Source organism: Carcharodon carcharias, chromosome 4, assembly GCF_017639515.1.
Source record: "Carcharodon carcharias isolate sCarCar2 chromosome 4, sCarCar2.pri, whole genome shotgun sequence".
Classification (NCBI taxonomy): Eukaryota; Metazoa; Chordata; class Chondrichthyes; order Lamniformes; family Lamnidae; genus Carcharodon; species Carcharodon carcharias.
Genome location: NC_054470.1, coordinates 23,320,002 through 23,334,329, shown reverse-complemented (window position 1 = coordinate 23,334,329; position 14,328 = coordinate 23,320,002). Strand labels below are relative to the sequence as shown.

General features: G+C 38.9%; 1 protein-coding gene across 3 annotated transcripts in view; it reads right to left on the bottom strand.

The window, feature by feature from the left end:
* Nucleotides 1–14,328, bottom strand: part of pcsk5b (proprotein convertase subtilisin/kexin type 5b) — a 458,035-nt gene that overhangs the window by 295,193 nt on the left and 148,514 nt on the right. For all 3 annotated transcript variants that reach the window (XM_041185989.1, XM_041185987.1, XM_041185988.1), the window contains exons 8-9: nt 10,532–10,744; nt 5,600–5,700 (exon numbers count right to left, since the gene is read on the bottom strand). In XM_041185989.1, the coding sequence (XP_041041923.1) occupies nt 5,600–5,700; nt 10,532–10,744 (314 nt within the window). The remainder of the gene's footprint in view (nt 1–5,599; nt 5,701–10,531; nt 10,745–14,328) is intronic.

Sequence of the window (14,328 nt, the reverse complement as noted above, 5' to 3'; positions counted from 1 at the left end):
ACTCCTGCTCCTATTTTCTATGTTTCTACGTATGAGGACACCCAGATCCCTCTGTACCACTGAGTTCTGCAGTTGTTCTCCATTTAAATATTATACTGCTTTTCTATTCTTCCTGCCAAAGTGGAGAAGTTCACATTTTCCCATATTAGACTCCATCTGCAAATTTTTGCCCACTCACTTAAAGCTACCTATATCCTTTCTTTCAACTCTCTACCTCCTCTTGACAACTTCTCTTCCTATCTATCTAGGTGCCACTTTCAAATTTAGCTACCATACATTTGGGCCCTTTATCCAAGTCATTAATGTAGATTATAAATAGTTCAGGCCCCAGCACTGGTCTCTGCAGCACTCCACAGGTTACAGTTTGCCAACCCGAAAAAGACCCATTTATCTCGAACGTCTGCTTCCTGTTAACTAACCAATCCTTTATCCATGCTAATATGTGATCCCCTACACCATGTGCTCTTATTTTGTGACATAATCTTTGGAATGACACCTTATCAAATGCCTTTTGGAAATCCAAGTACACCACAACTAGAGGTTCATTTTATCCAACTTGCTTGTTACTTTCTCAAAGAACTCTAATAAGTTAGTTAAACATGATTTTCCTTTCACAAAACCATGTTGACTCTGCCTGATCCCATTATAATTTTCTAAGTATTCCGCTATAACCTCCTTAATAATGGATTCTAGCAATTTCCCCATGGCAGATGTTAGACTAACTGGCTAATTGTTTCCTGCTTTCTGTCTCCATCCTTTCTTGAATACAGGTATTACATTTGCTCTTTTCCAATCTTCTGTGACCCTTCCAGAATCTAAGCAATTTTGGAAGATTAGAACTAATGTTTCTACTATCTTTGCAGCCACTTCTTTTAAAAACTTAGATTGCAGGCCATCTGGTCCTAGGATGTGTCAGCATTTAGGTCTAATAGTTTTCCCAGCTCCTTTTCCATTATGGTGGTGATTGTTTTTAAGTTTCTTCTTCCCTTTCACCCCTTGATTTTGAAGTACCTTTGGGACATTTTTCAAGTCTTCTACAGTGAAGAAGGCACAAAATATCTGTTCAATGCCTCCGCTATTTTCTTGTTTTTCATTATCAATTCTCCAGACCCACTCTCTAGAGAACCAATGCTATCTTTGGTTGCTCTTTTTCTATTTAAATGCCTGTAGAAACCCTTACAGTATGTTTTTATATTACTAGCTAATTTTCTCTCATGATCTACTTTATCCCTTTTTATTAGTCATTCTTTGCTGGTTCTTAATATCAGTCAAAACTTTTGGCCTATCACTAATCTTTGCAAATTTGTACATGTTTCTTTAAATTTGATACAATCCTTAACTTCCTTACTTAGCCACTAATGATAGACTCTTTGAGAAGGATGTTTCTTTCTCACTGGATAAATATTTGCTGAGCGTTATTAAATATCTCAAAAGACTACAGCTGCAACTCTACTGTCCTACCTTTTAACCTAGTTTCTCAGTTCACTTTAACCAGCTCCGCCATCATACCCTTAATTAGGTTTAAAACACTAGTCTTAGACCCATTTTTCTCCCCTTCAAACTGAACTTGAAATTCTATCATGTTATGATCACTGTCTACTAGAGGCTCCTTTACCATGAGGTCATGGATTAATCCTGTCTCATTGCACATTACCAGGTCTGGTCTAGTATGTTCAAGACCGAGATCGATTAATGTTTTTAATATGTAGAAATCTAAGAATATGGGGATATTCCTGAAAATGGTGAAGTAGAAGATCAGCCATGATCAGGGGAGGTGGTGGTGTATTGGGAATGTCAATGGTCTAGAATCCAGAAGCCCAGGTTAAAGGTCTGGGGACATGGGTTCAAATCCTAGCACAGCAGCTGGTAGAATTTAAATTCAATTAATAAATCTGGAATATAAAGCTACACTCAGTATTGGTGACTGTGACACTATCATCAATTGCTGTAAAAATCCACCTGGTTCGCTAATGTCCATTAGGGAAGCAAATCTGCCGTCCTTACCTGGTCTGGCCTATATGTGACTCCAGACCCATAGCAATATAGTTGACTCTTAAATGCCCTCAGTCCACTCAGTTCAAGGGCAATTAGGGATGGGCAACCAATGCTGGCCTTGCCAGTGACTTCCACATCCCATGAAAGGATAAAGAATGATCTCAGTGAATGAAGTGGGCTAGAATAGAATAGCCTGCTCCCTGAATTCCTCTAGAACGTACTGCTCTAAGAAACTGTCCCAAATACACTCCATGAACTCATTTTCCAGGCTTCCTTTGCCATTCTGATTCACCAATCTACGTGAAGGTTAAAAACATCTGTGGTTATTGTGGTACCTTTCTTACACTCTGTATTTATTCCTTCCTGTATACTCTGTCCTACTGTTCGGGGGCCTATAAACTGCTCGCACAATTGAACTCTTACCTTTCCCATTTCTTATCTCTACCCAAACTGATTCTACATCTTACTCTTTCGAGCTTAGGTCATGTCTCACTACTATACTAATGTCATCCTTGATTAACAGAGCTACTCCACCAACCTTTCCTAGCTTCCTGTCTCTTTGAAATATAAAATATCTTTCAATATTCAAGTCTTAGCCTCGGTCTCCTTGCATCCATGTCTCTGTAATGGCAATCAGGTCATAGATATTTATTTCCATTTGTGCTAATAATTCAACCATTTTGTTACAAATGCTGTGCGCATTCATTCACAGAGCCTTTAGCTCTCTTTTTTTTAAAAATCATTTTTGCAATCTCTGGCTTTTCTGCTGGTGCACTCTTAATAGTTTGTACCCTCTGTCCCTTCCTGCCACATTCTGTTTATCATTGCCCAAATTGCTACCCTGCTCTATTACATCATTGTTTCCCTTTAATTTACCCTCTCACATAATCCCTTACTTAAACTATTTAGTTTAAACCTCTCGCTACTGCCCTAGTTATACAACTTGTCAGAACACTGGTCCTAGCACAGTTCAGGTGAAGACCGTCCCAAAGGCACAGTGCCTACTTTCTCCAATACTGGTGCCAGAAACCTTCATTGCATTTAAAAGTATTTGGATATGTGCTCCAAATGGCAGAAGGATTGAACACATATTTTGGTTCTGTCTTCACAAAACAGGACACAAATAACTTCCCAGAAATGTTAGCGATGCAAGGGTCTAGTGAGAGGGAGGAATCGATGAAAATCAGCATTAGTTAAAAAAAAATGGTTCTAGAGAAATTAATGGGGTTAAAGGCTGAAATGTGAATAAGTGAGTCTTTTTCCAGGTGGCAGGGAGTGATTAGTGGTGTATCGCAGGGGTCAGTGCTTGGGCCCCAGCTATTCACGATATATAGAATGACTCGGGTGAAGGAACCATGGAGTGATTGTGAGTTGTGAGGAGGATGCAAAGAGGCTTCAAGGTGATTTAGACAAATTGTGTGCATGGGCAAATGCAGTATAACGTGGATAAACGTGAAGTTATACTCTTCGGTGTGAAAACAGATAGGCAGAGTATTATTTAAATGGTGATATATTGGGAAATGTGAATGTACAACGGGATCTGGGTGTCCATGTACACCAGTCAATGAAAGTAAACAGGCAGGTGCAGCAAGCAATTAGGAAGGTAAATGGCCTTCATTGCAAGAGGAATTGAGTTCTGGAGTAGGAATATCTTACTACAGTTATACAGGGCCTTGGTGAGACCAACTTGGAGTATTGCGTGCAGTTTTGGTCTCCCTATCTCAGAAAGGACATACTTGCCATAGAGGGAGTGCAGCGAAGGTTCACTAGGCTGATACCGGGGATGGCAGGACTGTCGTATGAGAAGAGATTGGTTTGACTGGGTCTGTATTCATTAGAGTTTAGAAGGATGGGAGGGTATCTGATTTAAATGTTTAAAATTCTAACAGGGCTAGACAGACGAGATGCAGGGAGGATGTTTCTCCTGGTTGGGGAGTCTAGAACCAGGGGCCACAGTCTCAGGATATGGGGCAGGCCACTTAGGACTGAGATGAGGAAAAATTTCTTCACTCAGAGGGTGATCAACCTGTGGAATTCTCTACCACAGGAGGCTATAGAGGCTGGGTCACTGAGTATATTCAAGAAAGAAACTGATAATTATTTAGATATTGGGGCATCAAGGGGTGTGGAGAGAAAGCTGGAATATGGCATTGAGATAGAGGGTCAGCCATGATCATATTAAATGGCGGAGCAAGCTCCAAGGGCCAAATGGCCTACTCCTACTCCTAGTTTCTATGTTTCTAAGTGTAGTAATCTGCAAGGCTACAGGCCAAGAGCTGTAAAGTGGTATTAGTCTGGATGGCTACTTGTCAGCCAGCATGGACATAATGGGCTGAATGATCTCCTTCCATGCTGTACATTTTTATCATTCTATGATTATAGACAGAAAAACTGACATTCGGAAAAAAGGCTGCTTATATGAAGAGTCCTCTGGAAGTGGGAAGGATAATTGTTAACTTTATTAGATCAAATCAAACAAAAGAAAAAAGCACTTGTTCTTCAATGGAATCAGCTAGAAATGGATTACGTTGCAATGGTTAAGTTGGCATGCAGAGGATTTTTAAAAATCATTCCTTAAGCAACTTTAGATGCAAACAGTTAAAAGAAATGGTGGGGTGGGAAGGGAGTAGGGATTTAAAAGACTGGCCAAGCAACACAAGAGAATCATTAAGATCATATTTCATCTGGGAAAGGTGATGTCACCACTATGATCTTTTGAATTCTGAAAGACATGTCTGCATAAATTACATTGATATTACAAGGGTTACATAATCTGTACTGGATGCATGCACAAACAATTCAACTGCCAAAGGTCTATCTCAGAACACATTTGCTTTTCTCGTGTGCCAGTCACAGTTCAGGCAGTGATTAAATCAGCATTTTACCCAATTCAAAGTGCATGACAACCCAGGTCAAAGAAAGCATTCAAACAATCCATCAGATAGTCCTATAACGCCAAACCCCATGATGACCCTAGTGTCTCATGTGGAAAATCTTTCATAAGTCATTTTAAGTAAGCTTCAAGCCATTTTTTTTTAACAAGTTCAATTAAACATGATAGATCTAATGCCTTTTGAAGACAGCATTTTTCAATGAATTGTGAGAAAATTAACTAGCTGTATGTGTCTATTTCAGAAATTTGGCCCTATTTACCTGTTAGATTGGCCAGATGCCTAGTTGAACAAATAAACTACACAGGTCCTGCTTAGTAAACACACAATGCACTGAAGCAAAAATCATCATTAGCGAACACACCAGCCTCCTTGTAGTGTTCTTCAACAGCAAAACAAATAATTGTTAAACCATGTCTCTTTTGGAGTTTTTCTTCAGCAATAGTTTATCTTTTTTTTGGGTGGAGTAGCCTCTCAATTAAATCAAATATATCCATGCGCTCAGCCAATTCCATTCAGCCAACAGCTCATAAGATAAATGTAGTAACTTGAAAATATTTTAGACGTGACAAAAACTGCCTTGTGAAAATGATTAAGATGTAGGTGTCTAAAATTTTTCCAATTGAGATAATTCAGTTGAGCTTGTCAGTTTTCATTAAGTTTACAGAGGAACCCTTTAACAAAAGCCCTCTTGAAATGAATTGGGAGCTTACTTTGCTTCCAGTGCCAGTGCTATAATCCCAGCAGCCATTGGTGCTGAAGCAGAGGTTCCTGTGTGACTGTCTGTACATCGCTGCCTGAGGTCAGTTGTGATCTGAAACAAATTGTCCAAAATAATTTATTTAAAGAAACAAGTCCCTGTTATATTTTCTACTCTAAAAAAAAATCTAAAAGTGCTGTAATTTAAATAATAACAATTCTGATTCAGTCGTGGCTTCCACAAACTAGGCTTTTTTTGTGGCATAGCCCAAAGTAAACTAGCCAATTAAAAAATATGCATAATTACAGGCAATCAAGCATTGTACCATAAAGAGGTTAGGTATGGATTTCCATCCACGCTCCCTCTCCCCTTCTTAATTTTATTGGTAACAATACGGAGGGCAGGATAAGAAAAAAGGAACCACATGGTGTGTAATTACTTTTGGCCATTAAGAGGAAATTGACTGAGGCAGAAGCAACTTTTCTATTAGTATTAAACAAAACGGAGAACTGCTCGAGTACATCAAAGGAGAGCAAAAGAAGAAAATGAAACAAACATATAGGTTTAAAAAAAAAGTAATCATTCATTTCAAGTTTAAGAAACAAAAGTCAATGCAGAGCATTGTTTAAATCATTGCTTAATGGTTTGGCTTGGTCTGTCTGATAGCATGATCCAAGCCCTGCAGGTACTCTTTCTGAACCTTTTGTTTTATAAATTTACTACAAATCAAAGGTTAACATTATAGAAATAATATACAGGCTTATGAAATAGATTCATAGAAGTTTAGAGTGTGGAAGGAGGCCATTCATCCATGCTGGCTGAAAAGGAGCCACCTAACCTTTCTGGCTCTTGGTCTGTAGACTTGTAGGTTACAGCACTTCGAGTGAAGATTGCAAATTTTAAGAAAATTGAATGTTTCTTAAATATGAGCCATAGTTTCACTATCGTTTGCGCCCACAAGTTTGACTTTTACAAGGATGCATCTGCCTACAAATACAATTGTGTTCTTACCAGTTTAATTGCTAACTCTGCAAAATCAATAGAATTTTTTTTTAAACCAAGAATCAATCTTTGAAGCAAATAAAAAGGAATTATGAATCAAGTAAAATCTGGAAGGCCATGGGCCAAACACCTATAAAGGTGAAGGACATGTGAACTGTTCTGATTGCGTCTACACCCAAAATAGATGCTGACAAACATGTGCATATGTGGGCAGTGACATAAACTAGTTGTGTTTTAACGTTCAAATTTACAATTAAGGGCATCAAGACTCATTGAAAATTGTGCAACTTCTATAATTGATGTTTTTCTTTTTAAATTGCTCCTGTTGTCTTCATGTTGGTAAATTTGCACTTAATGCACATGTAAATTTGCCAAGGTGGCATTGGGGGATCTTCTCCTTGATCCATGAGAAGTCTTATGGCAATGGTGCTTCCGCAGTGGGGTTAGCTAGGAAACTTATAGTGGCATAAGTCCAAGTTACAGTAGTGTTTAACTTAGCAACCCCACCACGTTCAATATCCCTGTATGATATTGCTACTCTCACTCATCTTAGAGAGGGATGAACACCTTCCACTGGCAGGAGGGTTGGTAACCAAAGAACACAGATTTAAGATTTAACTGTGGGGAAAGAGCAGGGAAGTTCAACTGATTGGAAAGCTCTTTTAAGGACCAGGTGCAGGCATTGTAGACTAAATAGTCTGATTCTGTTCTGTATGATTCTACGATCTGTTTCTATGCTGAATTAATGTCCCTTAATACAACATAATATTGGCACTTCAACCTACAGTTCTACAATTTTATCCTTGATGTAAGTTCATGAGGTGAATAGCACTCAATCACTGAACAAAACATATCAAATACAAAGCAATAATTTAAAAGATGGTAAAATAAAAAAAGAAAATGCTGCTTATACACAGAATATTTGTCAGCATCTATTTTGGGTGTAGACCAATCAGAACAGTTCACATGTCCTTCACCTTTATAGGTGTTTGGCCCATGGCCTTCCAGCTTTTACTTGATTCATAATTCCTTTTTATTTGCATCAAAGATTGATTCTTGGTTTAAAAAAAATTTCTATTGATTTTTCCTAAGCAAACAACATATGGCTCGGAGTGTCAACTCCAACCCCATCTTTTGTATCAGCATTGTAACATGAGCAAGTCAGCATTATTATCTGCTGCAGAACTGATGACTATGTTAAGTTGTTGTTGCTGGCTATCCCACATGTCCTAGAATTAAAGAAATCATCTCAGCCACTCACACCAGGAAGGTTCTAGGTCCGATCTGTGATATACTGCTGCAATAGCTGTTCTCAGCTAGGGCAGCAGTATTGATACTACAGTTGACTACTGCACAACTGGATCAGGGAACAAAATAATTAGGCAGAGCTTCTGTTCCTAATTGTTATGAATAGAAGGCTCAAACATGAGCCTTTTGGTGAGATTCTAGAAGAACACAATCCAATAAGGATACAATTACAGCAGATGCTATAGGAAGAAAGTTGAGGAGGAGCATAATAAAAGGATAGCAGTAGTTATGCACCTTCATGAAGATAGGACTTGCAGAATGCAAGTTTTATAGAAGGATTTAAGTTGCATGATGGGCCAATTAAAAAGATTTTGGAATTATATAACAAATCTCTCACAAAAGACCTTAAACTGCACAAACATTTGAATAGAAATTATTCAAATAATGCTAGATTCAGGTCACTTCTGTTTGCACAGCTCTTAGCTCTTAGTAAGCCTATCTGACAGGATGGTGAAGAAAGAAACTTGCTCTATGAACGCTACACAGTCTAACTTTCACAAAGCAAAATCTCTCAACAAATCTGTTGGGCTTCACATTGTGTTTAGCAAGGATGATGATTCAAATGTACTTTACTAATTTATCATCTCCAGGACTGAGCCTGGTTCCCACTGAGATGTGCTCTAATAACCATGTAAGAAATGTGCCAATACAGCCAGTATATGGGACCAAGTTCATTAGCAACAACCTGCTGGGATGATCTCAAAAAAATGTTCTCAGTCAGACCTGCCATTAAAGCTACTGGTGTATTAATGTCTGAAATAGGTTAAATTATGTGTTTTGGGGAAAGGTTAATAAAATATACACATAGTTATTGCAACTTTAAAATGGTTCTCACTTAGGGCTGCCTGGTGGTTCAGCTAGTAAAGGCACTGAATAGCCAACCCCTAGAGGAAGGTTACAGCTTTGATTTTGCAGTCTATGCTGAGTTAGTTTATTCATGCCAAGGGAGCATTAAAGTTAGTTTCATCACTCCTGGGTCAGGGGTCAGAAGTTAGCGAGGCTATCTGATTTTGAACACTGCCCTGTCAAATAGCCTTTTCTTCCCCCACCTTCTCCATTGTTTTTATAATTAATGCACACAAGTATTCAAAGAAAATGAAAAATATATGTAATTTTATGCCCCAATGATTTTTCTCCCAGGTAGTCTGCGTGAGACTGTAGGGCAATCCTAGAGAGTTGGTAACCATACACTCCCTGTCCAAGCCTGGCAGAGCAACATTGGCTACTTAAGTGAGGCTGGAGAGCAACAAGGGTCAAGCAGGACTGTATCCAAGCAATAAGTCAATGCTGTCATGAGAATATGGGAGAAAATTATCAAAAGGAAAAGCTATCTTCCACAGAAACTGCTCATAATTCAGCAAATACACGAGGGTTGGCTCTGGCCTCATGTATTTTCATTCCTACACAAGAAGAAACTTGGTCCAGCCCAGCTTAATTAGGTACTCTTCTCAAGTATTCTTGCACAAAATGATCTATAAATCTTGTTCATTTTGGAATGATTTTGAACTTTTCTAAAAATCAGATTTCATAATCCCTACTGCTACTGCCAATACTGGATGTTTTGATATTGAATCATTGCTTGGAAATTGTTATTGCTTCCAAAAGGGAATTGGATAAGCACCTTAAGAGATAACATTTGCAGGGTTACAGGGAGAGGGAAGGGGCGTGGAACTAGCTTAGTTAATCTTGCAGAGGGCCAGCACTGTCACAAAGGGCCAAATGACTTCTTCCTGTACTGTGACCAATCTATAATCACCCATATCACTACTCTCCAAAATTAACTTTTTGTGCAAAGCACTTTTGAGGTGATGAGGTGATTAAATACTGCATTAGTGCAGTACTTAAAGAATATTTTTCATGTTTACAAGTTCTCTAGCAGAATTTAAATTATGAATGCGCTTGGGATGTTGAAAACTGAGATGTTGGCAAAGTGAAATAGTGAAAACAGGTTCCAACAATTGCTGAGTTGGTAACTAAAAAACACAAATTGTAAAAACATCACACAAAGGACAAAGGCAGAGGTCAACAATGACTTGTATCTATAGTGCCTTTCACGTAACAAGGTATTGGTCCCAAGCCAAGATGCTTGACAGGGGCAATGTGAAGCTAAAGTTTGACACTGTTGCATATAAGACAATATTTGGGCAGATAACAAAATGCTTGGTCAAATAAGTAGGTTTTACAGAGTATCTTAAAGGAGGAAACAGAGGTAGAGAAGTGGAGAGGTTGGGGGGAGTGGAATTTCAGAACTTATGGCCTCAAGGCAGCTGAAGGCATGGCAACCAATGGTGGTGATTAAAATCAGGAATATTCAAGAAAGCAAAATTAGATGAGCGCTGCTGGCTAGGTTGGTCTTTGATCTGTCAAACGTGCTGCTCTGAAACCTGCATCAGCTTGATAATGAAGCCCAGCCCTCAAAACGGTCTATGCTTCCTTCTGGTAATGCCAGGGGGTCAGCCAATGTACTTTGCTAGTCAGCTGTTCCATAGCTAAAATTTACCTCATAATCTGAGTAAATTATAACTTCCACAAGACTATTTATGACAGGTCACTACAGTTCAAGACAGGGATCTTCAAATCTATATCCACATTTTGGGCAAATGGTGATGAGATGAGGGAAGGAAAGGAAACTTACTATTTTTCTATCGTAAGACTCCCCACTGCTATATGTAGTAGCAAGGGTTGATGAGCATTCCTCCAAATACCAGGGCTTCTTCCCACTCTCAGCTGTACTACTGATGGAGATTGTGTAGATGCTGTTGGTATAACCATCACAGGAGCAGTGATCTCGGCTACGGCCACCATTACCAGATGCCCATACATAGATGGAACCCAAACCTCCACGGCCCTGTTGAGATAAAAATATTGTAGCAAGTTACATTTTTAAGCACTTTTCTTAATTCAGAGAGAAAAATGCTTTGTCTACTCAGAAATATTCGAACTTGACAGGAGAAAAATTGTCAAAACTAGACAAAAAACACACAACTGGTTAAGATTTAAGGTGCTGGTGTATCAAGAGCAATAGTTCTTCATATATTGGCAGAGCAAAGAGGACTACAATTTTTTCCTTATGACAGCACTACTACAATTAGCTCATGCATCTTCCTAAAAAGAAAACTACCTGCACTACAAACACCTGGTCTGTCACTTTAGCCATTTAAAATAATGGAGCTAAAATCAATGCAATGGTGGAATAAAGAACCTTGATGGAGGTGCACAAGATTATGACAGGTTTAGATAAGGTACATCTTAGACAAAGACAAGCAGCTCCTATTAGCTGATGATACAAAGACTAGGGGACACAGATTTAAGTTTTTGGGCAAGAGATGCAGTGGGGTGTGAAGAATTATTTTTTGCAGCAAGTGGTAATAATCTGTCACTGCTTATTAAAGTGGTGGGAGAAGATACGATGAACAATTTCAAAAGAAAATTAGATAGGCACTTATGGAAATAAATTTGCAGGGCTACAGAGATAGACCAGGGGAATGGAACTGACTGAACTGATCTACAGAGGTTTGGCATGAACTCAAAAGGCTGAATGGCCTCCTTCTGTGCCATTATGACTCTATGACCTCTGAGTGCAAGAAATATTCCATTTGTGGAGAGAGCAAGTGATTTCATGTATTTGATGCAGTTCTGTAAAAAATTAGTTTTGAAGAGGGTGCATCTTATTGGGAAGAAAAACTGTGAATCTGTGACAATTAAATCTTAAAAAGGGTGCGAGAGATAGGCCAGAAAATTATAAGCCGGTCACCGTCTAACTTTGGTGGTTGGAATCAATTCTGAGACACAGGATAAGCTGTCACTTAGAAAGGCAGGGATTGATCAGGGACAGTCAGCATGGTTTGTTAGGGGAAGATCATGTCTTACTAATTTAATTAAATTTTTTGAGCAGGGAACAAGAAGGGTTGATGAGGGTAGTGCAGTGGATGTTGTCTACATGGATTTTAGCAAGGCATTTAACAAGGTCCCACATGGCAGATTGGTGGGAAGGGGAAGGTGACGAGTCTGATCCAAAATTGGCTCAGCAACAGGAAACAAAGGGTAATGGTCGATGGATGTTTTTGCGAGTGGAAAGTGGTTTCCAGTGGCGTTCCACAGGGTTCAGTGCTGGGGCCCTTGCTGTTTGTCATATATATTAATGATTTGGACTTAAGTGTGGGATTCATGATTGGGAAATTTGCAGATAACACAAAAACTGGCCATGTAGTTGACAGTGAAAAAATATAGCTGTTGTCTCCAGGATTATATCAATGCTTTGGTTGAGTGGGTGGAAAAGTGGCAAATTGAATTCAATCCAGAGAAGTGTGAGGTAATGCATTTGGGGAGGGCAAACAAAGCTAGGGAATGCTCAATAAATGGGAGAATATTAAGAGGGATTGAAGAGATGAAAGACCTTGGAATGCATGTCTACAGCTCCTTGAAGGTGGCAGGACAGGTGATAAGGTGGTAAAGAAACATACAGAATGCCTTCCTTTATTGGACGTGGTATTAGGTACAAAAGCAGAGATGTAATGTTGGAACTGTATAAAGCGCTGGTTAGGCCACAGCTAGAATTTTAGGTGCAGTTCTGGTCACCACATTACAAAAAGGACATAATTGCTCTGGAGAGAGTGCAGAGGAGACTTACAAGAATGTTGCCAGGGCTTGAAAATTGCAACTATGAAAAAAGATTGGATAGGCCAGGGTTGTTTTCCTTAGAACAGAGGAGGCCGAGGAGTGATCTAATTGAGGTGACAAAGAGGTGTCAAAGATTATGAGGGGCCTAGAAAGGGTAGATAGGAAAGACCTGTTTCCCCTAGCTGAGGGGGTCAATTATCATAGGTTTAAGATGAATGGTAGAAAGATCAGAGTGGACATGAAGAAAAACTTTTTCACCCAGAGGGTGGTGGGCCTATGGAATTCACTGCCTAAATTGGCGGTTGAGGCTGAAACGCTCAGCTCATTTAAAAGGTACCTGGATATGCACCTGAAGTGCTGTAAACAGCAAGGCTATGGACCAGATGCTGGAAAGTGGGATTAAAAATTAGCAGCTAACTTCTTTTTTCTCTTTTTATGGCCGGCACAGACATGATGTGCTGAATGGCCTCCTTCCACACTGTAACTTTTCAACGGTTCTATGGTTTAAGTTTAACCATATGCTCATAAAAGGCCATGACTGATGAACACAAACAAGAAATCCTTAGAAAAAGACTACAAAAGCAGTATGTATGAACAATTGCCATAATAGGTTTAAATTACACGTACCTTTTTTAAAAAACTACAACTATACTCCACACTAGATTACCATTAACAGAAAACTGGCTATTCCAAGCTGGGGAGGGAGAAATGCATTATATGTGTAAACATTCCACCATCTATAATAGATGCCATATCTATTCTGTAAGCACATAAACATTAGAAATTAGAAGCCTATGAAAACAAAGTGCAAATAATATTAATTTAAAAGCCCATTATTATTTACCGCACCATCCACTGCAGATCTATTAGTACACAACATCTGAAGAGGTGGTTGCTTTTGGTCAGAAGACAGATTTGTAAGTCAAATTATTGCTACTGCTCAGATAGATTTTTGGAATGTTTATTTTTTTTAATCCCTACAACTGTGAATCATTTATAAACATTTATTTAAAACAAACAATGCCACAAGTATAAAATTCATTGGCAGACACAATAGATAAATATACAGACAAGACAGATAGATGGATGTAGACAGGACTTCCTGAATTATAGATGCAGCTTGGCAGATTTTTCCCATTCCTTGAAGTCTTTTTTTAATCATCATTCCCATAGCAAATAAGCTCTGGAGGTTACAGGCAAAAAAAAACCAAAATGAGGTCTGGCCATTGGTCAAAAATACATAATCCAATGATGCTGAAGCGGCTCTATTTGGCAATGGAATTACTTGGAATGAACTGTGAATAATGGAACTGACACCCACTGCAGTAGGTGGTCGAGTTATTGGCTCTAATTTAAGGTACAATGACTTGGTGATGCCTGAGGAGTGCGAGTATTCTCATGTATCTTATTATTCCTGACAGTAGAATGTTTACGGCTGTCACACTGTTGAAATGCTTTATTTTACCCTGGCACTGCCAGCTGTCATTCTGCAAAACACAAAATTTGTGTATCAGAAAATCTTGTAACAAAATAGTGATCTATACCTTCAGCAGAACAGGCATGGTGACAAGCCCTTTCATGCCAATTTAGTGCAGACATTCTTTCCAGCTTATCTCTGCATCAACCACCTCGAACATGAATAACCAGTGTCACTTTGAAATATTTCTACTCCTCAGCGCTGCTCAGGAATAGCAATAATAGAACTTTGACACCAAGAACTTTTAATATTAATATACGATCTTATTTAGCAACAAATAAGTTATTGCACTGGTAAGGACTCAGCTCACATGGGCACAAGCTGTGATTCAGTAT